Source organism: Hylobates moloch, unplaced genomic scaffold, assembly GCF_009828535.3.
Source record: "Hylobates moloch isolate HMO894 unplaced genomic scaffold, HMol_V3 SCAFFOLD_3, whole genome shotgun sequence".
NCBI lineage: Eukaryota > Metazoa > Chordata > Mammalia > Primates > Hylobatidae > Hylobates > Hylobates moloch.
Genome location: NW_026652278.1, coordinates 117,598,351 through 117,619,660, shown reverse-complemented (window position 1 = coordinate 117,619,660; position 21,310 = coordinate 117,598,351). Strand labels below are relative to the sequence as shown.

General features: G+C 36.0%; 1 protein-coding gene across 1 annotated transcript; it reads left to right on the top strand.

The window, feature by feature from the left end:
• The first annotated feature begins 1,527 nt into the window (after positions 1-1,527).
• LOC116481107 (transmembrane protein 248) lies at positions 1,528-2,558 on the top strand. The gene is given in 5 exon segments (XM_032173791.2): positions 1,528-1,663; positions 1,666-1,695; positions 1,698-1,876; positions 1,879-2,374; positions 2,377-2,558. Coding segments are annotated over 5 exon segments (1,023 nt in total).
• Positions 2,559-21,310: the final 18,752 nt, after the last annotated feature.

The window sequence follows — 21,310 nt, the reverse complement described above, 5'->3', positions numbered from 1 at the left end:
TATATTTTTTAAAAAAGTAGGGAGGAAAGGGTTTCAAGATGTGGATCTTACAGAAATTCAAGAGCTAATAAACATCACACTGGAGGTATGAACAGAAGGAACTTGATGGAGATCAGTATTTCCAACCCAGTCCCAGGTGATGAGAAAGAAGTCATAGAAGAAGCAGTACCAGAAAACAAATTGACATTAGACAACTTGGCAGAGAGTTCTGATTATTTAGGGCTGCTTTGGACTTCTTTTACAACATGGACTTTTCTATATGAGTGCTAAAACTAAAGTAAAATGGTGTAAAGAGTATTGGTACCATGAGAAACATTTTTAGAGAAATGAAAAAGAAAAAAAGTTAGAAATTACAATGTATTTCCTTAAGGTTACACATAGTATACCTAATTCTCCTGCCTATTCTTCCACCTCCTTCACCTCATCCACCTCTGCCACCCGTGAGACAGCAAGACCAACGCTTTCTTTTCCTTCTCTTCCTCAGCCTATTCAGTGTGAACACAACCAGGACGAAGACCTTTATGATGATCAATTTCTTTCCTCTTATTGTACAGTAAATATATTTTCTCTTCCTTATGATTTTCTTAACACCATTTTCCTTTCTCTAACTTAATTTGTGAGAATACATTATATAATACATACACATCATATGTGTTAATCGACTGTGTTATCAGTAAGACTTCTGGTTAATAGTAGACTATTAGTAATTAGGTTTGGAGGAGTCAAAAGTTGTTCATGAATTTTCAACTGAGCAGAGGGTCAGCATCTCTAACCCCTATGTTTTTCAAGGGTCAACTGTAAAGTAATATTGAAGCAATTATATAACCAATATTTTAACCAAAAGTTTCAGTTAAGGTACCCTAAGCAACCAACGTGTTTACCAAAAATCTTCTTTTACAAAGATTTTATAAATTGCAAGGACATTACTATTGTTTTTAGTGATGGAGACCACAAGAAAAATTTCTCCCATATCTTGGAATTAGGAATCCCACATTGTACTTTGCTGGTGGCACAAATAAGATTTCAACTTTTGAACATTCTAATGTAAATCATGTTTCTTTTTTCACATTACCTGTTTAGAAGGCTTTGAGATAAAAATGTGATCTACATCTAGCACGTGAATGGAATTTAATAAACTGTCTTTTGTGCATCTCATCATATTACATCTTAATTTTCTATCCTACTATTTTCTATCCTACTGTAACCCTATGTCTCATATTCCTTACTTAATTTAACTTTATCTTGTCCTGCATACATCTTAGTCAGCCTCTATTAAAACTTTCTAAAATATAACAGGTTATATCCACTACATTTAATTAAAGACATTCAACAAAGGAATTTCTGTGGGAAAGTTCAAGATTGAGCAATTTTTAAGAATATTTAAATGTGGTTACAGGAGTCAAGCAGACCCCATGTTGCAGCTTCAGGAGCTCAGCTGGTCTCTGGTCCTCACCTTGGCCCTATGGACCCGGCAGGACATTGCCCCCAGCACACTGGGGAGCCTGGTGCCCAGTGGCCCTGGGACTGATGCACACCATTGAGCAGCTGGCTGGCTGGGCCTGCAGGCACACAGGTGCCAGCCAAGTTTGGGTGGAGCTTATCAGAATAATTTTTAACATCAACCCCCTGGAGAATCTGAAGGTATACATCATCGGTCAGCCTCCTTGGTGGTCTTTATGATCACTGTGGGCACCATGGCATAGCTTTCCCAACCCTGGACTGTTTCTTCAAAATCAAGGAGATTAAGTCACCACAAATGGCAGAAGATTGGAATACTTTTCCGCTATGGTTTAGTGATTTGGACTTGTGTGCATCAGAAAATGAAACCTTAAGCCATCTCAAAAATGACACCAAAGCTTTAGGAAGCATAATGACCATGCAGGCCAGAGCATCTCCAGAGCATCTACCAGGTCTTCCCAGGCCCTGGAGGATTCAGGCCCAGTTAACATCTTGGTCAAAATCACCCTAACCCTGGACCCACTCAAATTATTTGGAGGGTACTCTCATGGCATCACTCATCTGTATTCAGTCATTTTAGGTCATCAGATTGGACTTTCCGACAGAGAAGCCCACGAAGAGATAAATACTACCTTTTCTCTGCCTGCAGCTTGGACATCAGATAGCTGTGCTCTTGATGGTCACCATGAGCAGATGGTGTTCACAGCCGGCATGACCATCATGGACACCCCGGGTGTTTTCCCCATCACTGTGCAGTCACCACACTGTGTTTCTGACACATACAGCAATGCCACAGTCTGGTGCAAGATCTTTAGAACTGACAGAAAGGCCAACACAGAATACGCTCAAGATTACAGTCTTTTCTGGTGTTAGAAAAGGCCCATTGAAAAAGGCTATCATGCTTTTAATACCAAGCATAAGTTATTGCTCCAGATGATGACTGTTCATTAATAAATTTGCATCTCATGCATACCAGTTACTTCCTCCTCACGATGGTGATAATAGTGTTTTGCTATACTGTTATCAAAGGCAGACCCAACAAACTGTGTCAGAGCAATCCTAAATATTATCCTGAGAAGACAGCTTTGGCTGAAACCTAATGCCACAGTTTCTTGTCTTCTGAGAGAGACTGAGAGAACTATAATCCTTGCCTGTTGAATCCAGCCTGGGCCTGGACACTCAGTAATACATTATCTTGCAATGTTGGGTTATTCCAGCCAAAGGCATTTCACCTGCCTGTAACTTATTTGTATGTATGTATGTATGTATGTATGTATTTATTTATTTTGAGACAGAGTCTCACTCTGTCGCCCAGGCTAGAGTGCAGTGGTGTGATCACAGCTCACTGCAACCTCCGCCTCCTGGGTTCAAACCATTCTCCTACCTCAGCCTCCTGAGTAGCTGGGATTACAGGTGTGTGCCACCATACCCAGCTAATTGTTTTATTTTTAGTAGAGATGGGGTTTCACTATGTTGGTCAGGCTTGTCTCGAACTCCTGACCTCGTGATCTGCCCTCCTCAGCCTCCCAAAGTGCTGGGATTACAGGTGTGAGCCACTGCGCCTAGTCTATTTGTACATATTTATAAAAATCGATTTGGAAGTTGGTCCAGTGATGCAAATGCTTTGCACTGGGTGCAACCAGTCTTCCACCTCACCTCCGGACTTGGGGACCTGGTGGGATATTTCCACATAGCACTAGAGAGGATTTGTGGATCTTGCCATGTTAGAGCAAGTCATGATGTTTCTACCAAAGTCACAGACACGTTTCATTGCTGGTGGAATTAAGGTTTGGTTTGGTTTTTGTTTTAACCCAGTATGTACAGACTGTTTGAAACAGCCTATACCTTTGGTATTATATTGCATTTCCAAAGTCATCAATCCATTTTGTGGATTTTACATGTCTATGGCTTAATAATTATAGTAAAAATAATACCTTTTTTTTCCCATTTTGCTTGCAAAAAAACCTAAGTTTTTTTTCATTTTGAAGAAAAAATAAAATAGTTGCATTTTAAAACAAAACATGTGGCCATATCAACAATTTAAAATGTAAGAAAGGAAAGAACAACATCAAGTAAGTAGAAATAAATGTAAATCCAAAAGGACACTCACATTTATGGACAAATTCATTCCAAACTCACAATTTTTTTTTAAAACTGCCATGTTTAGATCAGGGCTTGATAAGCCAAATCTAAATAAAGTTTTATTGGAACACAGCTACATTCATTCATTTACACATTGTCTGTGGCTGCTTTTTGCCTGTAGTGGCAGAGTTAAAGAGTTGTACAGAGAGCACATGTCCTGCAAATCCCAATGTTTACTATCCGTCCCATTACAGAAAAAGTTTGCTGATACCTGCTCTAGATGATTGTGTTAAATCTGCTCAGTTATTTTCAATCAGTGTTGCACATGTGTAGTGCCACCTACAGTGAGTCCAGGCCCAAGCTGGAAATGTGTTATAGTGTCTGCTAAAGACATTTCTAACTCTGGTTTCTCCATCAGTATTAATTACAACACAGTCCTCTGAGTTCAAAAATACTTGCACATCAGGGATAGTTATATTTTAGAGATTGTGTGCAAACATAATTCACATGCCTATTTTTGTGGGGTAAATAGCCAGACAATATATGATAAATGTGTTATATAACAAAACAAATTACACATACGTGGAGAAAATGACCAATTTTCCTAATAGATTCATACATTATGTAGTTCATATATTTATGGTACTTTTCCATTTTTTTAAAAAAAAGTAAATTAGGTTTGTCAAGAGGCCAGAAATTATTGAGTACAAACAAAATGAACAACCTCTGTTCTGATCAGCTTAATCCAACTACATATCTCACAAAAGCAAAGCCATCTTTTTCCACAAGTATCACATGTGTCTGTCTGCCTGTTTGGGAAAGGTCTATGAAACCTAATGGGAGTTATTATGTTACTGATGAAAAGCTCCAATCTGTAACGCATATGTGCATTTCAGTATATAGTATCTGCTTATTTTCATTAAATTGCATTAAATGCTTCAATATGTAACACAGTCATCTTCCTTAGGAAGCGTATACTTGTGGAATTCCTTGTGGTATCCCTGGGAATCCCTTTACCATGTATCCATGGCATTCTGCCTTTACTGGGCTCATTTCTTCCTACTCCCTGGAATATTTATCAAGGGAAGTTTTTCCTTTCCTACTCTAAGGTTTTGCTTTTTGTCCCCAAGCTACCGTTTTTGAACTGAAAGCAAAGGCAAAGAACAATATATTTGAGGAAAGAATCTAACACTACTAGAAATTACTGCACAGTATCTGTTTTCTTACTTAAAGGCAGAAACAGAAGTTTTCTTCTCTCATCTTTACCCCCAAACTACTGTACTTTAGACCTTGGTTAAGGCCCAAAGTAGCAGAACAAAGAAAGCAAATATTTTCCAAGTAGGGAAATTACATCATTCATACCTATTCACCATAGTGAATATGGGAGGGGAATAATTATTTTTGTACACACTTCTATTCTCTGCTACAAGGCATACAGTCTACATATGAACTTAAAAATAGTTTATCTTAAAACTTCTTTTTCCCACATTCTTTATGTTATTCCTGAAAAAATAAATGCAAATGTGCCCCAACATTTAAACATTACTTTATAAATATGCTTGTGTAAACATCAGATAACATATGTACAGTGGTTTTGCTCTTCACTATTCTAGCTTAACCATTCATCTTTTAAATCACATTGACAGTAGTGGGCCAGACAGATAATATATAATTAATAAGGTTTCTTTTTAGTCAAAGTAAAATTCATGTCCCAAATGCATATCACTTCCAAATTTTCTACTTCACTAGCTGAAAGCCATCAATGTGTTCATTTTGAAGGCAAATGACCTATTTCTTTTGAAATATAAAAATCAAACAAATAAGCCCCTATTTACGTTTGTACTGGGAAAAACATTAATATTTAATATCCATTAAAAGTAATTGCAAAACTCACAATTATTTTTGCACTAAGCTAGTAACAAAGGTGAGACATCAGAAAAAAAAATTCTAAGTGAAATTCAATTGTTACATATTAATTTAAATACATATTTATTCAGGAATTTTGCCACCTAGAAAGAACAAAAACTTCTGAGGGTGTATGGCATACTTTGATACATAAGCATAAAAGAAAGCGACTCTAGAAATCCAGCAAGTGTAGAGCTTGATGAGATTGTTTGCTTGCATCTGGATGAGTCATTATAACAAACTCACACTTACAGTTTTCAAACTTGTGTTTATATTTATCCAAGGATTCCTGAACCTTTATCACTTCCTATGCCAACTGGAGGAATTTCACAGAAGGTGGGAGAGATGACAGCCACAGACCTAACACTTAGGCACTCATAAGTTATGCTGTATATACCTATCCTTCTGGTTTCATCTGCTCCACTTTTGGAGTGAGAAGAATCTCACCAGACAGCAGGAGACAGAATAATATTTTTTCAAGTCCAGATGTTTATGGGTATTTTGAAGCAAATAAGCAATTCTCATCAAGTTTAGGTGGAAGAAGTGAAACATATATTAAAATAATATTCATTTTGACTTAAAGGTCTATTTTCTCCTAATAGATCATCTATGTAAAATAAATAATTTAGAATTTATTTTCAATAGTAATGGTAATGTTAATAATGGTAATGTTAATAATTAAGGGCATAAAAATAGTATATTTGCCAGGCACTATTCTAAGCAATTTATACACAATAAACTTATTTAATCTTCAACACTTCACAAGTCTGAAGCAAATATATATATCTATATAGTTATATATAGATATATATCTATATAGTTATATAGTTATATATAGATATATATCTATATAGTTATATAGTTATATATAGATACATATCTTAAAATGTTAGAGTTTTATCTTCATCCCTCTAGCTTTATCTAGCTTTATCATTAAGCATATGTTTCATAACAAAAGAGATCCTCAAAAATATTTGCTTCATTGAATGAGTCCCATCTTCTCTGAGAGACTGTAGTCTGTAATGATTAAAAGCACGAACATTTTAGCCAATTGTCCAGGTTTTGAATCTAAAATGTGACCATAGGGAAAGGCTAGTCCTATTTCACCATGTGACCATGTCACAGTGGGACCATGAAGGCTATATAATCTCTTTCTGCCTCAGTTGGCTATTCTACAATATGGAGATAATGATAGTACCTACTTCATAGAACCCTTGTGATAATTAAATAAACCAATATAGGTAAAGTGCTTAAAGTAGTGCCTGGCACATAGGAAGAACTATATAAGTACAACTTAGGATTATAAGTGTTGGATGTTGAATTTCCAGTGAATGTGAACTTATTTGGAAACAGGGTATTTGCAGATGTAATCAAATAAAGATGAAGTCATACTGGATTAGTGTGAGACCTAAATCCAGTACTGATGTCCATATAAGGAGAGAGAAATTTGTAAAGGCGGAGAGATGCACAGAGGAAGGCTGTGTGATGACAGAGACAGAGATTCGGGTCATGCTGCCACAAGCTAAGGAACACCAAGGAGCCCATTGCAAGCCAGAAGCTAGGAGGAGGCAAGGAAGGATCCTTCCTTCAGAGGGAAGGTGGCCCTGCTGACACCTTGCATTTGGACTTCTAAGCCACCAAAACTGTGAGAGAATAAATTTCTGTTGTTTTAAGCCATGTAGTTTGTGGTAATTTGTTACAGCAGCTCCACAGAACTAAACAATGACTCTAGTCCTTGCAATCTGTAATAAACAAGTGTCTAAATTCAGCTCACCTAGCAACTTTGGAAATAAACCTATATAAGTGTACACAGGATTGTTGTGAAGGGAGTGAATAGCAAAGCAATGTTATGAATTTACAGCATTTATAGTAGTCATTCATTCATTCATTCAAATATGCTTATTCAACTAATTGGGAACCAAAAGAGTGAACAGAATGCCATTTTCTTTCAAGGAGCTTATGGTCCATCCGAACTAATGCCCCGGAGCTTTTCCCCTGTTTTCTTCCAGTAATTCTACAGTCTCCGGTCTTACATTTATGGTTTTCATCCAGTTTGAATTTATTCTTGTATAAGGGGTAAGATAAAGGTCTATTTTCATTTTCTCCATGTGAATATTTAGTTTTCCAACAACCTTTATTGAACAGGCTGTCTTTTCCCTATTGTGTGTTCTTGACACTTTTCTAGAAAACCAATTGACTGTAGACAAATGGGCTTATTTCTGGACTTTCTATTCTATTCCATTGCTCAATGTGTCTGTTTTATGCTAATACTATGTTGTTTTGATTACTACAGCTTTGTAATATATTTTGAAGTCAAGTAGTGCCTGTAGCTTTGTTCTTTTTTTCTAGATTTCTTTAGCTTTTCTGGGTCTTTTGTGGTTGTATAGAAATTTTAGGATTTTTTTTTTTTCTATTTCTGTGATGAATGACATTGGAATTTTGCTAGGAATTGCACTGAATCTGTAAATCTCTTTGGGCAGTATGAACATTTTAAAAATATTAATTCTTCCAATCTTGAACACGGGATAGCCCTCCATTTATTTGGTCTTCTTTAGTTTCTTTAATTAATGCTTATTCTATTTTATTTATTTTTATTTTTTTGAGATGGAGTTTCACTCTTGTTGCCCAGGCTGGAGCGCAGTGGCATGATCTCAGCTCGCTGAAACCTCCACCTCTCTGGTTCAAGCCATTCTCCTGCCTCAGCCTCCCAAGTAGGTAGGACTATAGGTGTGCACCAACATGCCTGGCTGGGTTTCACCACATTGTCTAGGCTGGTCTCAAACTCCTGACCTCAGGTGATCTGCCCACCTTGGCCTCCCAAATTGCTGGGATTACAGGCGTGAGCCACTGTGCCCAGCTTATTTTAAGTAATCTCTTCATTCAAGTTCATGGGCCAAAATTCTATCAAACTCCAACTTAAGAACACCTAGGACTTTAATACTTCCTTCTCGCTTATACAAAATGTAGAAGGAAAATGTAGGGATGGCATATAACTGACAGGAATAAACCTAGTTATATATTCCTTTTACTTGTATGGGCTTGAGTCTTTTTCACCTCACATTAAATACTCTGTTTTCTACAAAATGTGTCCATCTCATTTTCTGGTATTAAGATTCTCCATATAAGAGCAAGAAGCAGTCTTTGTGAAGCCAAGAAAAATGTGTGTTACATCTTTCACTCAGAGCGATGGGTAAGAAGTATTGCACTTGATCTAGAGCAATAACCAATAACACCAAAAAGCACATTTCTGTACAACTGTACAATTCCTCTTGAACAGGACACTGCTTAATATATAAACCTTGTTTGTCATGATCGAAAGATTTAGGGATTTTATAGTTTCCTACTTTTTTTGGTTAACAAAATTCTTGTAAGTGACAAAATGTCAGGCAAAATTCTAATTTGTTCTTACCATAAATTTAAGATGGCACATACAGATAGTTTAAAAAAATTCCAAATACTTTCCAGAGATTAGTTTTTGATGAATGGCTTCTAATAAATGAATAAGAAAATAATACTTTAGAAGTATACTGTCTTCTTGTTCTAGAAAAACTATAATCACCTTTTAATTTGAAACATTTTATCTTGGGAAATGTTTTAAAGTATTTCTTTCTGATCTTCAAAGTAACCCTAATAGATGAGTTTTACTAAGAGGTTGTATAAAAGGGTTTTCAATGCTAAAGACAAGGTCTATTATCTGTGAGCTATAGACTAATTCTGGAAACTATGAAAGTTATAGAGAAAATTAGAAAAATATTTTTTTCTCCAAATTTAGAAGGAAAAGTATAAGCAAACTACAAAGTAATTGGTGTAACCTGGTGCTTAATGATTAAGTTATCCGTCTTAGACTTTTGGGGCTTCTGTAATAAAATACTGTAGACTAGCCAGGCACAGTGGCTTACGCCTGTAATCCTAGTGGATCACTTGAGGTCAGGAGTTCGAGACCAGCCTGGCCAACATGGTAAAACCCCATATCTACTAAAAATATAAAAACTAGCCAGGTGTGGTGTTGAGTGCCTGTAATCCCAGCTACTCAGGAGGCTGAGGGAAAAAAAGAAGATACTGTAGACTGCATGGCTAATAAACAACAGAAATATATTTCTCACAGTTCTGGAGGCTGGGAAGTCCAAAAGTGAGATGCCAACAGATGAACTGTCTGATGAGGAGTCTCTTACTGGATTATAGACAACCATCTTTTTACTGTGTCCTCAAATGGTGAAGGGAAAAGGGAGTGCTCTTGGGCCTCTTTTATAAGGACACTAATCTCATTCATCAGGTCTCTTTCCTCATGATCTAATCACCTCTTAAAGGCCATACCACCTAAAAGGATCATTCACATTAGTGATTAGGATTTCTTTTCTTTTCTTTTTTGTTTTTTGAGATGGAGTTTCACTCTTGTTGCCCAGGCTGGAGTCCAATGGCGCAATCTTGGCTCACTGCAACCTCCACCTCCCAGGTTCAAGCGATTCTCCTGCCTCAGCCTCCCAAGTAGCTGGAATTACTTACAGGTGCCCGCCACCATGCCCAGCTATTTTTTTGTATTTTTAGTAGAGGCGGGGTTTTACCACTTTGGCCAGGCTGGTCTTGAACTCCTGACCTCAGGTGATTTGCACGCCTCGGCCTCCCAAAGTGCTGGGATTACAGGCATGAGCCACTGCACCCTGCCAAGCATTAGGATTTCAACATATACATTTTGAGGGGACACAGATATTCATCCATTGCAGTATCTTATTGAGTTTTAAATTTGTTGTTTTAATGTTGCCCTTCCTACCTTCTTTCCTTACTCCCTTCCTTCCTTCCTTTTTTCTTTATTTTTTTCTTTTTCTCTTATGAGCAATAACAAACTCTGAATAAAATCATCAAAACAGAAAAAAGTTATATGATAGCTCTTAGAAGCTCAATAGAATTAAAGATAAAATTGAAATAGGCTTAGAAATTTCTGCAAGCAGAGCAATGCCAGGGCTGTGAATACCAGGAACCTGATGGGGAATTCCTTAGGGTGTTCCCACTTTGCATCAGAAGTAAACACTTTCTATTCTTCACTCTTTACTTAGGATTTAAGTTTACCAGGGAGGGCTAAAGACATTGCATGCTAGGACACCTTGAATGAGCATCACAGCAAGACTCTGTACCATTCACAAAGGAAAGTCAGGATGCTGTTACCAAAGAAAAAGCACAGGCAATGAAAAGACTAGATGTCCTCTACAGTGTCTTAATGAACTCTGAATTTCATAGTGTAAAATGCAATATCTAGGCTATTAGATAACCATTTTAAGTTATTTTGATCATACTTTTGTATCAGCATTAGGTTAAACTGTGAGCAATAGAAATACAAAACAGCAGTAGTTTAGATACATTTGAAGTATATTTTATCATGTGTAAAAAGTCCAACAGTAAGCAATCCAAGATTGGTATGGTGGCTCTGTGCAAAATGTCCTTGGAAACCCAGGCTCCTTCTAACTTATTATTACAACATAAATGGACTTCTTTTATTCATTTCTAAAGTTAGCTTGTGGTTCAAGGTAGTTAAACAAACTCTAACCCTAGACATCATATCATAAAGTAGCAGAAGGCACCAGCAGTCTATTGCATGCATATGTAATTATCTGCATTGGAGGCCAGAAAAGCCTGTCTTTATAGGAGTGGTGTTATTCTCTATTAAACACTTGAGTCTGTTAACATACAGGAAGGGGAGAGAGAGAGAGAGATCTGAAGTCAATTAAGAGCTCCAGCTGTACTTGCATTTCTATTTTTCACAATTTCACATGAATTTATTCTAATGTATATATCATTTAACCAACAGAACATGCATTTTCTTTAGTTTTCAAACCACAACTGAGAAATAGGGCCAATAGCACATGGGTGTGTGCGTGTGTGTGTGTGTGTTTGGAGAGAGAGAGAGACAGAGAGAGAGAGAAAGAGATTTATTTTAAGAAATTGACTCATGTGACTACAGAGGTCACCAAGCACTAAGTGCAAAATCTGAGGGACTGGCTGGCAGGATGGAAACATAAAATAAGCCAGTTTTGTAGTTCATCTCTGGAGGTTATATGCTGCAGAATGTCCTCTTGCCCAGGGGATGGCCAGTCTTTTATTCTATTAAGTCCTTCAATTGATTGAATGAGGCCCACCCCCATTACAGAGAGCAATCTGCTTTACTCCAAGTCCACCAATTTAAATATTAATCTCATCTGAAAACACCATCACAGAAACATCCAGATTTGACCACATATCTGAACTCAGTGGCCTGACAAGTGGACACATACAATTAACCATCACAATAACAAATACAGTGCTCTTTGACTGTCATAACTTTATGTACAATTTAACTATCCAGTAGTAACATTGTGTGTATATATGTGTGTGTGTGTGTGTGTGTGTGTGTGTGTGTGTGTGTGTGTGTGTATTCTTATGTGTTTGTATCCTTAAGGCCCATTGCATTGGTATTAGTCCATTCTCACACTGCTGTAAGAACACATTTGAGACTGGGTAATTTACAAAGGAAAGAAGTTTAATTGACTCACAGTTCATCATGGCTGGGAAGGCCTCAGGAAACTTACAATCATGGGAAAAGGGGAAGAAAACGTGTCCTTCTTTGCATGGCGGCAGGAGAGAGAAGTGGAGAGCAAAGCAAGGAAAAGCCCCTTATAAAACCATTAGATCTTGTGAGACTTCACTGGCTATCATGAGAACAGCATGAAGGAACCGCCCCCATGATCTAGTCACCTCCCACGAGGTCCCACTCCCAACACATGGGGATTACAATTCAAAATAAGATGTGGGTGGGGACACAGTCAAACCATATCACACACACATATATATACACATATATATGCATGTGTGTGTATAAATGTATGTGTATGTGTATATATATAAATGTGTGTGTATATACATATATATATATATATACAAATGTATGTATGTATTCTCAAGAATACCAGTCAATAAAATTCTAACTTATATGAGATCAATAAGCTATCACCAAATGGGGGAAGAGAGAGAAAGTAAAGAGGCTATTTGGAATGCTCCTGTCCTATGTATACCTCAAGAGCTCATAATGAAAACTATTAAAAGGGAAAGAGGAAAGAAGATAAGTAATAAGTGCTGTTAGCAAACTCTTGAATTATATTTATAGTACACAGAAAAAATATATACAGCTGTGAAGTTTAATGTTTTTACCTTGGTAAAATGGCTTGTAAAACATTAGAGAATGAAATTTTAATATAAACTTCTCAAATTGAAATTTTAAAGCAGTATTATTACTTAGCCCCAAGTGGAAATCTGTTAGTTCAGTTAACAAAAGTCTATTAACTATTATATGTCAGACATTATGCTAGTCTAAAATTACACAGCTAAAATATATTTGTTTAAATAATATCTATTCATTATAAGCCTTGAGTAAGTTCTCAGGAATCAAAATGTAATATTTGGAAGTGAAAGTGAAGTTTATGAATTTGAAGTTGTTCAAGAAGATCACTATGTAGTGTTGGTACCAGTATTTTATGCTGGTTCCCATATCACATGCCAAAAACGGCAATTGTCAGTCTATATCAACCTCAGGAATCACCTAAAGAATTGAACTAACAGGAATTCAGTATATATTTCTGGAAGATAAAGCCATTTTGAGGTCCTGAAAATCACTTTATTACTTGTGTTTTTTTTCTGGTTAAATTATTTTAAAGACTTATTCTCCTATCCACATATCAAGAATGTGTTTTCGTCCTTGTGACAGTTTGCTGAGAATGATGGTTTCCAGTTTCATCCATGTCCCTACAAAGGACATGAAATCATCATTTTTTATGACTTTATAGTATTCCATGGTGTATATGTGTCACATTTTCTTAATCCAGTCTATCATTGTTGGACATTTGGCTTGTGCACATGTACTCTAAAACTTAAAGTATAATTAAAAAAAAAAAAGAATGTGTTTTCTGCTGCTTACTCCCAGAGAAGAGGCAACTAACAAGACTTATCACTTTTACTTAATTTTAATATGGTAAATTAAATATTAGTTTTTAAATTGATCTACCAGATGAGATGACTGCAGGCAATATGGACCTGAGAATGAGTTCATGTTCTCTTTTTGGGCCATGGCAAAACAAAAGTATTTCATCCACGTGCAGGAATAAAGAGAAACATTTTTCATGTTATGTAGCAGAGGTTACTGTACTCTTCCATTATGTTTCAGCCAATGTATATTTTGGGGATATATTTTATGGTACTTATTCTATCCTAAAAAACACACCCATTGATAGACAGTCATTACATCAAACAAAATAGATGATATGAAGACAACTAGGATAAGAAACAAAAGACAGAGACATTGATCTGAGTATTTTATATTTCTATTGTGAGTTACATTTCTTTGAATTTTGCCTTTAAATCTAAACACGTTTACACCAAAATTTTAATTCTTGTGAAGAGAAGAAAGACAATTTGCTTAGGTTTGTGCAGCATGTGTATTTGTTCCTGTATGCACACTATTAGGTAATTCCAAAATCAGTATTAGAATTTTATTTGTGCCATCCAGAAAAAAAAAAATCTGCTAGCAAACAATGTTGTCTTTTTAATGAAAAGTGGAATATTACTCTAATTTTTTCTCAGATATGAGTTCAGATTTTGTAATAATGATAAACCATTTGAACATAAACCAGGCAGACTAAACTTTAGAAATGGATGTTACAAAAAAATTCTAAAAAGGAATACATAGAATACCACATAAATCTAGGGAAAAGATGCTATTTTCTGATTTAATATAAATAAATATTTCACATCAGATTTCAGAAGACATAGTAACAGTATAGCATCTATATTGTTAATATGGTTTGCCAAATACCACATTTCCTTATATAATTCTCTACTCTTAATCCTTACTGATTTACTCTTCCAAAAAGAATAACAAGAGAGTAGTATGAATTCCCTTCATACATATTAAATCATTTATTAAGTTCTGATACTTATATAAAGCATCAGAAAAAAATAGGAATATAAGGCAACAAAGGGAACTTGTATTCATTCAACAGGCTTTATAGGATCAGACAAGACAACCCCTGTAAATGTAAACAGATGGTTCACAGCTTCCCTGGTGGCTACCTTTTCCCAGGCAATCTTCCCCTGTCCATGTCTTCTCTAAAAGCTATTATCTGTCTGAAATGAACAGATCTGGGAGATAAGGGCAGGTGAGACATCCTTCCATATGATAAAGGAGATGTACAGACTACTATGAACTGCAACCACAGTAAATGTTACCAAGCACGTGCTTAGTGGCTTTTTAGTAAAACTATGGATAACATGCAATGGTCACAAACACTTATAATTTACAAACACAAACAATTATAACTTATAATCAAAGTTATAACTAAATTCATCTTTTACTCCTTATAGTTCAGATTGTTTGCATTTGGTCCTTATAGGATCTTTCCATATGAAACTGGTCATATTAACTAGTCTGAAATTAGCTACATTTCTAGGAATTAAAGACTTAATGATTTATACTTTTAAATAAAGACCATAATAAGTCAGAGTGTATATTTTAAATTACTCTTAGACTGAAAGGTTATTGAGTTTGCTAGGCTGCAATAACAAAATACAACAGAATGAGTGGCTTAAATAACAGAAATTTATTTTCTCATAATTCTGGATGCAGGATGTCCCAGATCAAAGTGTAGGCATGTTTGGCATCTTCTAAAGCCTCTCTCTCTTTGGCTTGCCAATGGCTACCTTCTTCTATCTTCACAAGGTCTTCCCTCTGTCTGTGTTGTCTGTGTCCTAATCTCCTCTTCTTATAATGATCCCATCCATATTGGATTAGGGACCTCCCTAATGGCCTCATTGTAACTTAATGACCTTTGTAAAGGTCCTGTCTCCAAATATAGTCAAATTGTGAGGTATGAGAGGTCAGAAGTTCAACGCGTATATATTTTAGGGGACACAATTCAGCAGTCCTTAACTAAGGTGTAACTTAAACATTCAAAAATCTTTCGATAAAGTTAGCAGCTAAAAGGTAAAACTAAATATGCAGATCAAATATAAAAGGCAAAATAAAACTTTCTAAAATATCCAATTTAGTCAGGTCTCAAGATTTCTAGCAGACTAGTTTAACTAGCCTAATAATTTTTTCTGAAAAATTTCCAAAACTAATAAAGAATCCAATATTTAAAAACGATTTTTTATATTTTGAATTTTTATAAAATGGAATTTCTAAAACGTACCAAATATGTGGCACTTGTTTACATATACAAAGGACTTTTAAAATATCATGTAGTATTATTTAAGTAATTTCTTTCTTTCCCCATATTCAGAGAAGTATTCATTCTTTGTATAATCCATAACCAGTCACAATTACTTGACCTATTTTCATGTCAATGATTATTCTCTTCAATATACAACTCAAAGAAAAGGAAACACCTTCTCTAAAAGTTAAAATTTACTCTTAAGAATTAGGAACATTTTTGAGGACAGAGTAAAAGAAGAGGAGTAGTGACATTTTCCTCCCAAATGTCTCTACTATTTATAGGGGGAGGTTTGGGGCAGTAAAATTATAAAGTTTAATTTTTTAAATGATTACTTTGACCTATATTAAATTGGAAAAAACTCCTGAGGATAAAAATTTAGGCTACTTTCTGCCATGTGATTTATTTTTTTAGGATAAGTTTGGTAAGAAGAAAGAATGAAGTATTAACACAGCATATCTGAGTGAATGAGTTTAGTGGTGGGGGTAGACATGGCTGACAGTTTGGTTAAGAGTTTGTTGAGGAATATCTGTTGGTGGATTAGAAGATGGAAGGCAGGATGAAGGGGTGGAAATGAGAAAAGTTGGAATGGGACATTAAACAATATATCTACTTAAATATATTAATTCAGACTAGCTCTTTAACTCATACGACATAGAAGCACAAATCCTTTTACTAAATCTATTTCTTTTGTTTTAGGTTTTCAAAAACCTCTCTTCCTGTTGATACTGTCTAAATGAATCATTACAAATAAAGTCAAATGCACTGAAATGCTCAAGATTAGGCTCAGTCATTTAAAAAAAAATGGAAGGGGGGTACTTTTAAATACATAAAGTGAAGAGTAGGATTCTGATACTACTCTTCCATCATTCAAAATAAATATATTAGCCAATCCCACACCATCATTTTACTGTCAAAATTCTAAATAGCCCTCACAAACCTGCTCTTACAAGCATATTTCCAAATGCTTTAGTAATTTTTGATGCTTTTACTTTGGCTTTCTCAAAAGTATTTTCAATTTAAACAAATTTTAGGATTTGAAGCAGAGCCTTATTTGAATGAAGTTTTCCTAAATACAGTGAGAGGCTTCTTCCTAATTCTCCCTGATGCTATCTTTTTTACCCTTAAACAATAGTATTCTCCCTGATGCTATCTGTTTCACCCTTAAACAATAGTAATCCAGAGGGAGGGCATATAGTATAGCAATTAAAGTTAGAATATTCTATTAAAATAGGCATTTGACTTAGACAGCTCTTTCCCATTAGTTACTTGTGTAATTTGTAAGCAAGTTACTTATCCTGTGTTATCTGAAAGGATGCTTAGTGGGTTGAATGAAATAGTGCATATAAAGCATTAGCATCTTGCCTGACACCAGAAGGTTATCCTCCTTTTAGACTGTATTACTGTTTTCTTACTGCAGTTTATTCTATATCCATTATTTTAAATTATATTTTAATAGTAAATGAAGTAACAGGATTGTTTTATCTAATAGCTCACATAGTAAAGGGACCCAATTTATCAAAGTCTTCCATCTAAGGTGTACTTCATGTTAATTTAGGCTTGCCCTATGGATGGATGATGAGAGGCTCTGGAAACCACATGGAGACTTTCAGGTAAACTCTGGGAGATAATTTCTGATAGCGCCCAAGAAGCCTAATACTGCTGCCTCTCTGCTATTAGCTAGTGAGAGCCAATCTCCAGAAAAAGCAGCTGTAGGGAGAAAGACATCTCCCCGGTGTAATCTTAAGCCCTTTGTGCATGCAGGGTGAAGTCTTTGAAAGGCCAAGCAGACCTCTATGATGGTATTGATAAGGGAGTGCTGGGAAGGGAAGAATGTGGTCCCATTTATTTATTTTTTATTTATTTTTCGAGAAGGAGTCTTACTCTGTCTCCCAGGCTGGAGTGCAGTGGCACGATCTCAGCTCACTGCAACCTCCAACCTCCGCCTCCCAGGTTCAAGCAATTCTCCTGTCTCAACCTCCCTAGTAGCTGGGAATAGGAGTGCAAGCAACCACGCCGGGCTAATTTTCGTATTTTTAGTAGAGACAAAGTTTCACCATATTGGTCAGGCTGGTCTCAAACTCCTGACCTCAGGTGATCCATGTGCCTCGGCGTCCCAAAGTGCTAGGATTACAGGCATGGGCCACCGCAGGTGGCTGTGCGTTCTCTTTAAATAATAAGGAAGTCGGGGAGGAAAGTGCTGGGTAGAGGAGGGTGTGGTCCCCGGCTAGGGCTCCACTCCCATGGATCTAGGTGAGGACGGACATTTCCCGCCCAAATGTTGCATTTCCCAAGACAACCCTGGCCCACCATGCTCCCATCCTGGGCCTACAGAAACCCGAAACCCTAGCGGGCAGATAAACAGGCGGCCAGGTGTCCAGAAGAGCACCCCAGCAGAAGAGCACACACACAGGCACCCGCACGCCGGCGGGAGAAGGCAGAGTTTGGCACGGGCAGTCAGAGGATAGCCGGGGCCGCGGAGTGGCCCAACTCCTCCTGGGGAAGAGCATCTCCCTTCTGGCTCCCCCATCAGCTGAGAGCTATTCCACTCAATAAAACTTTACACTCATTCTCCAAGCCCACGTGTGATCCAGTTCTTCCGGAACACCAAGGCAAGAAACCCTGGAATACAGAAAGCCCTGTGTCCTTGTGATAAGGAAGGGGGTCCAATTGAGCTGGTTAACACAAGCCGCCTATAGACTACAGACGACAAACTAAGAGAGAACCCTGTAACACACGTCCCCCAGGGCTTCAGGAGCTGTAAACATTCACCTCTAGACAATGCCATGGGGTCGGAGCCCCACAGCCTGCCGGTCTGTATGCTCGCCCTGAGGTCCGAGCAGCGGGGCGCTGAAAGTGAGCCACATCCCCATTGCAGGCCCTGCAAGGGGGACAAGGGAACCTTTCTCGTTTCAGTATCAGACTCATAGTAGTTGCAGAAGATGTTTGCAACCATGTATATGTTTCAGCATAGCAAACACTTACCAGACATTAGTTTAGTTTATTTGCATTCATTGTTGGGCTACACCAATTAATACCTAGTTTTTGCCTTTCAAGACTTTAACACTTGCTCAAAAATAAAACAGTAATATTGAAATAGCAATGGGAGGGCACCAGAAGTTTATATATATATATATATATATATATAAACTATTTTTAAAAAGAAATAAAGTTTTAACTAAAGTTGAGTATTTGCAAGTGTTTGATTTTTTTCAAATTTCTTACCTATTTCTAAAAATCTATTCAAGAATATAATTAGTAATTATGCTAACGTATTAAAGAATATTTTTGGTTTGTCTATTTATATAAGGCCATGCTGGCATCCTTTCTTCTCAGTTTGCAGTACGAATAGAGAGAATCAATTTTTTGATCGGGAGGCAAGTCATCTTGTTCTCCAGTGGACGTTAATTACTTGAAGGCAAAATTTCTGAAATAAAGCAAGAGTTCTTATGTTGTGCTTAAAGACTCTCAGAATTTATTAGCTAACTAGTGCGTTTATGTAAACATAGGGAAGAAGATCATAACTTATCATATCTTCAAAATAACGACCAAAAATTAATACATATCACTTACTAAGAGGGATAATATAAAACAAAAAGTCAAGCCCTTGAATTCTATTTTAGTGATAAAAACATCACAATGACTCATAGTTTTGCTAACCTTTTCTCCTTCAGTTCATTTTTACATTATCCTCAAATAAGTTCAACTTCTCCTATTCTTTCCTTCTGGAATTCACTCTTCTTAACCAAAAAAGTTGCATTTTCCATAATGTCTGCCTATTTTCCAGAATTTAAAAGTAATTTTTCATTTCAACACTCTTCTTCAGATTAATTTCCCATCACATTCTGCTTCATAATATGCTAGCCATAATCACTAAACCATTTTAACAATACTGTTTTATTCCAAGATCAAGTTATAATCTTTATTCATTTTGCCAAAAAGAAGACCTAAGGAAAAATCTTTAGATGGATTATTTTACTCATGTTTAAATTTTACCTTATATAAAATAATACGTTAAATTAGAAAATAACCTTTTTTTTCTGTTTTTACATTGTATGAGTTAACCTATTCAAATTTTGATTTCTTTCTTTGCCATAGGCCATTGTCATATCTAGAGCCTCTTTGTGGAACATAAAACACAACATTTTTCTTTAATGTGCCTTATCTTTTCATTCTAACACGTTTGGAATATGACACTTTTGAAATCTCTGTATGTTGTAATATAATTTTATCCCATACTACAAATAGCCATTCACATTTGTGAACTCTACCACCTTTTAACTGGATTGCTTTTTAAAATGACAAGAGTGAGGCTTGTTTGCAATATCAAACATTTGAAAATAATGTTTATGTTTTATTGTTTTATTCTTTTTTGTGATTTATTTGGGAGATCTCTATACATATCGAAATATAAATATCAAATATATTTATTATATAGATTTATGTCAATATGAATATTTATTTAAGTATAATATCGAGGAAACAGCAACAGTATGAGCATTTTAGTCTTGTGTGTCTTCCTTCAATAGTACTTCGTGGTTTACAAAAAAGTAATTGCTAGAGCATCCGGGAATTTGAGGAATTTGAAATATTTGTATGAACCTAAGAAAGTAATTTGCCAAGAATAATTGTGAAAAAGCACAAGTTGGTTTATCTTGTTACAAATAAGACATATAAATTTGGCAATCACTTTATTCTCAGTCATAAAAATGTCTCATATATATATATATATACACATATATAGGAGAAAAAAATATATATATGTATATATATATATATATATATATATTTTTTTTTTTTTTTGAGACGGAGTCTCGCTCTGTCGCCCAGGCTGGAGTGCAGTGGCACAATCTCCGCTCACTGCAAGCTCCACCTCCTGGGTTCACTTATATATATATATTTTTTGAGACAGAGTTTCGCTCTTGTTGCCCAGGGTGGAGTGCAGTGGCCCGATCTCTGCTCACTGCAACCTCCGCCTTCCAGTTTCAAGCGATTTTCCTGCCTCAGCTTCCTGAGTAGCTGGGACTACAGGTGCCCGCCGCCACGCCTGGCTAATTTTTGTATTTTTAGTAGAGAGGGGGTTTCACCATGTTGGCATGAGTCACTGCGCCTGGCCAATAATATTTTAGTTTTCACATACCTATATAAAAACTTTAAAAAATATATAAATTTGTAGCAATTAACCTCAATATTCCAGAATTAACTGTATGCATATTCTAATACTTGTACAAGTAACATTGGGGGAAAGCACGTATAGAGAAATGTTGAGTGTAGCAAAGTTAATCATCCATGATATAATGTTCCCTGTTGGTATGATTTTCTATCATATCTTCATTTTACAAAAGTGAAGTTCATACCTCGATTTTGTTTTCTAATTATTCCCTTAGTTTCTTACATTTCATTTGTTTTTTCTTTTCCTTTTCCTTTTTTATTGTTTCTCACAATTTTGCATGACTTTTTCTCAATAATTTAATGTTGATGAAGACTGAGTATATCAAAATTGTTTGTTAATAATAATCTGTTTAAATTTCATTCACACAGGAGGATATCAATCATGTGATAAGTTTTCTACTAGCCAATCTTTCCACATTTCTTAAAATTACCAAGTGAAATATTCCTTGACACATCTTTTAATC